This window comes from Humulus lupulus, chromosome 2 (genome assembly GCF_963169125.1).
Source record: "Humulus lupulus chromosome 2, drHumLupu1.1, whole genome shotgun sequence".
In the NCBI taxonomy this organism is placed as follows: Eukaryota; Viridiplantae; Streptophyta; class Magnoliopsida; order Rosales; family Cannabaceae; genus Humulus; species Humulus lupulus.
Window position 1 is genome coordinate 281094578 of NC_084794.1, and position 3715 is coordinate 281098292.

The 3715-nt window shown below is 28.6% G+C and overlaps 1 protein-coding gene across 1 annotated transcript; it reads right to left on the minus strand.

Annotated features, from left to right (window-relative positions):
• Window positions 1-1520: 1520 nt before the first annotated feature.
• Window positions 1521-3140, minus strand: LOC133816734 (UPF0481 protein At3g47200-like). The gene has a single exon (XM_062249069.1). It carries the CDS (start codon window positions 3090-3092, stop codon window positions 1866-1868), a length of 1227 nt encoding a protein of 408 aa, XP_062105053.1. The 5' UTR covers window positions 3093-3140; the 3' UTR covers window positions 1521-1865.
• Window positions 3141-3715: the final 575 nt, after the last annotated feature.

Consider the following 3715-nt stretch of genomic DNA (forward strand, 5'->3'; position numbering starts at 1 on the left):
GATCGTGTGGCTTGTGATGAATACGAAAAATGCAGACTTTGAAATTGAACAATGATTGTGCACAATATGGTTGTGGCTTAAAAATTCAAACTTAATTGTTTTATTATTATTTTATCATTTGTTTAACTTAAAATTTTGGTAATCATATGTCTAACAAATTCTTTATGCTTTAGTAGAGTGTATTTTGACAACTTGATTGATTTTAAATATTGTGTACTTATAATAAATAAATAAATTCAGTTATCGAATGTCAAGTATCATAGCTTTTAATTTAAACACCTGTTAATGCTAAATATATGTATATGTATTTTTTTGCTGTTTGAAATTTTGATTCTTGAGATATTTTATTCTTAAGCTTTGAAATCATTAACAAATTAATTTCTTATTATTTTTAACAATATTTCAAAATTTATTTTGATTAAAAAAATAGTGTTTTCTACACGTTACGCTTGGTAGGCCAAACTTTTTATTTTGAGTTTTGATTTTTTCAAAAACTCCTCAAAAAACTACATAAAGTGACTTTTTTTTTTTTAGAGTTAAAAGTTAAAATTAATTGAACTTTTTTTTTATATTTTTTAGATTCTGTATTTTTTTTTTATTTTCTGTTTAACTTCTGTGTTTTGATAAATTATTTTTTAAAGTCTGTATTTTATAAAATGATTCAAATAGATTCTTAAATCTGATTTTGATTAACAAAAAATTAAATATAACAATACAGTTTTTAGGCAGAATAACTGTATTTTTATTCTGAGTTGTTAGTTTGATAAATTATTTATGGTTTTAGTTAAAAAAACTTTGATTAAAATTAAGTTTAGGAGTCAATTTAAAATATTTTAGAAAATATATGGTCCAAAAAATAATTTGTGAAAATACAGGACCAACAAGTATTGAGATAAAATACTAGGTCTAAAATGTATAAACCCTTGAAAATTCAACAAATCACTTAAGTGTTTTTAAACTTTAAAAACCTAAAAGTAGATTTTAAAAGCCTAGCCAACCAATGTCAATAAGCTACCAATTTTTTTTTTACATAGTATTTAATTTTTTTTCCTTTAAAAATTATAAATAAAAAACTAAGAATTTTATGAAGAAAAAAAATCAATAAGGACTTAGTTACTATTATTCATAAAATTCAAAGACTTCATTGCTAATATTTTTTTCCTTAGGGATTGACTTGTCAAATGATGACAATGTTAGAGGATATTTATGCTAAAATCTCTTGTTTGACCCCTATCTAATATATTAATGAAAAAAAAACTCAGTTGAGCAGCTAGAGTTCAACTGCTCTATAATACTAAAACTTATTTAATTGATGAAGCCTTGTCTATAATTTGTTTTATTTCCCTTTCAAAATTATGAAACAATGTATTGTATCAAATGGGAATAATAAAAAAAAGATGACTTAGAATCTGACATAGTGAAGAGGGTATATTTTTACCACTTGGGATATTTCTTTATTAAATATCACTTAATTTATAAATTAACAAGGATATCTAGTTAAACATAATACTAATGTTTATTTAGTGAATCCCAATTTATAGTTTGTTTTATTCCACTTTTAAAATTGTCTAAAGATTAAGCAATCTAGCTATGTGTCAAATGGGTATATAAAAAAAAGATGACTTCGTAGTCTGACATAGTGAAGAAGGTATAGTTTTACCACTTGGGATATTACTTTATTATATAGCACAACTAATAAATTAATAAGGTTATCTAGTTAAATGTCCCTGTGGTGTGAATAAAAGTCATGACCCACCAAAAAACTTTGAAAAAAATTACATCAAAATATTCCCATTATTATTGATCATAAGTTGTATCAAATTGAAATCTCAAAAAACGAAAAAAAAAAATTGAAAAAAATAAAATTAAGAACGATGAAGAAAGAAGGAAAGCACAGAAAAGAAGACACCCACAAAGGTGAGAACAAGGAGTATAATGGCCAAAGCACAAACCGAAAACGACAATGGAGTTTTGGCGTAGCCTCGCTTTACTTTCTCCCACTTTGCATTCATACTTGTCGTTTTGTACTTATTCACTTGTTCAATAAGCCTCAAGTAATAGAAATCTTTGGCAGTGACTTCATTCCCAAGCTTTTGAAACATGCCAACAATCTCTTTCTCCTTATTCTCATAGTAACTCAAAATACCTCTTTTCCTCAGAAATGTCACATCTTTCTCAGAATGAATAAGGCATCGCATGAGGAAGGCATACGACGTCGTTTGTTGCGTGTCATCATCAAGGTGAGACTCAAGAGCAATGAGGTTCTTGAATAGCTCTTCAATGCACTCATGGATTTTTAGATGTGGGATTAGAATGGCACCATGTTCAAACTTAACATCAAGCAACAAGCTATTATATTTCCCTTTCTTGAATCTAACACCAGCTCTTTTAAGCTTTCTAGCATAGTCCAAATGAGAGTCAGGGTTAGAATGTTGATCATCATTGTGATCATCTTTTGGTGTCATTTTTGAATATGTTGGGATGATACAACGTCGTAGGAGATCAAGTAAATGATACCCTTCTTGGTTAAACTTATCCTTAAGAAACTCAAAGTCTCCCGGGATCATATTCTTGAAAAATCTCGAAGCTAACTCATTAAATGACATAGTACATTGTGGGGGGATTGGTACGAGGTGGAATATTTGTTGAATAACAAACAATGGGATTTGGTTCTCTAACAAAACCATGTCACGCCTCACATCAAAGAGGAAACCACGAGTTGTGAATATGACATCGTTTCGACGTCTAAGACCCTTTATGGAAAACTTAAGGAAAAGCTCTATGAGGAAGCAAGAATCAAGGAGCATGGTTTGAATGAAGTCATTGCTACTAAGGTTTATAGGTGCACCATAGCAATTTCTAGCTCTATGTTCAGATTCTCTTAATGCCTTAACACAACTGTCTAAGCTTTCTTCCAAGTTTGGCTTTCGATTGAGAAGAGCAGCCAAGTATCTCCACTTGTGATCTTCCAATTGTTTCAACTTTTGATTTCCATTGTGGAATGGGCCAATGGAAATCTTATTCGGCTCATACGACTTGTCGTTTTGGTTGTTGACTCTGAAGATTACTTTTAATGAAGAAATATCTTCCATCCTTTGCTTGATGGATGATACTAGTGTATCATCTTTTGCTGTTTTGATTTCAACTACATGCTCTTCTATCTATCAATTCAAAATAAATAGATAATCACAAGAAAAATATTATAAATTCCCATTTCTTAATTTATGTACTAAATATATGTTTAAAAAATTTAGCTTGACAATATGACTCCCAATGATTATAACTATACATGAAATAATTAATAGGACAAGACAGTACATAACCTTGCATAATTAAAAAAAAATCTTTTTTTTTTCTTTTAAATTTCTAAATTCTAAAGCATGTAGAACTAGTGATGATAGTTTAAGAGCCAAAGAAAATCCAGAAAAAAAAAATGAGGAGAAGAAGTTGAAGAAGTGAGCATTAATCATAAAGAATGAGTTTAAGAGAAAATTTACCATTTTTAATAGAGTGGAGTTGATGATCTTGAACTGAGTTTGTTGACTCAAAAGAGAAAATTGGTGAAGCAATATAAGCTTTCAGTAATGTAATAAAATAAATAATATTAATGTGACCATTATAAAGACAGTTTCTATAGCTAAAACTTGAACAAGTGAAGAGTATGGGGAATCTGGGATAACTTCACAAGTATGATAATAGAAAATTTATAAAATAA

Bases quoted from the DNA above. Each gene is read 5' to 3' on its own strand.
- LOC133816734 (XM_062249069.1), bottom strand. From the start codon at position 3,092: ATGGAAGATATTTCTTCATTAAAAGTAATCTTCAGAGTCAACAACCAA.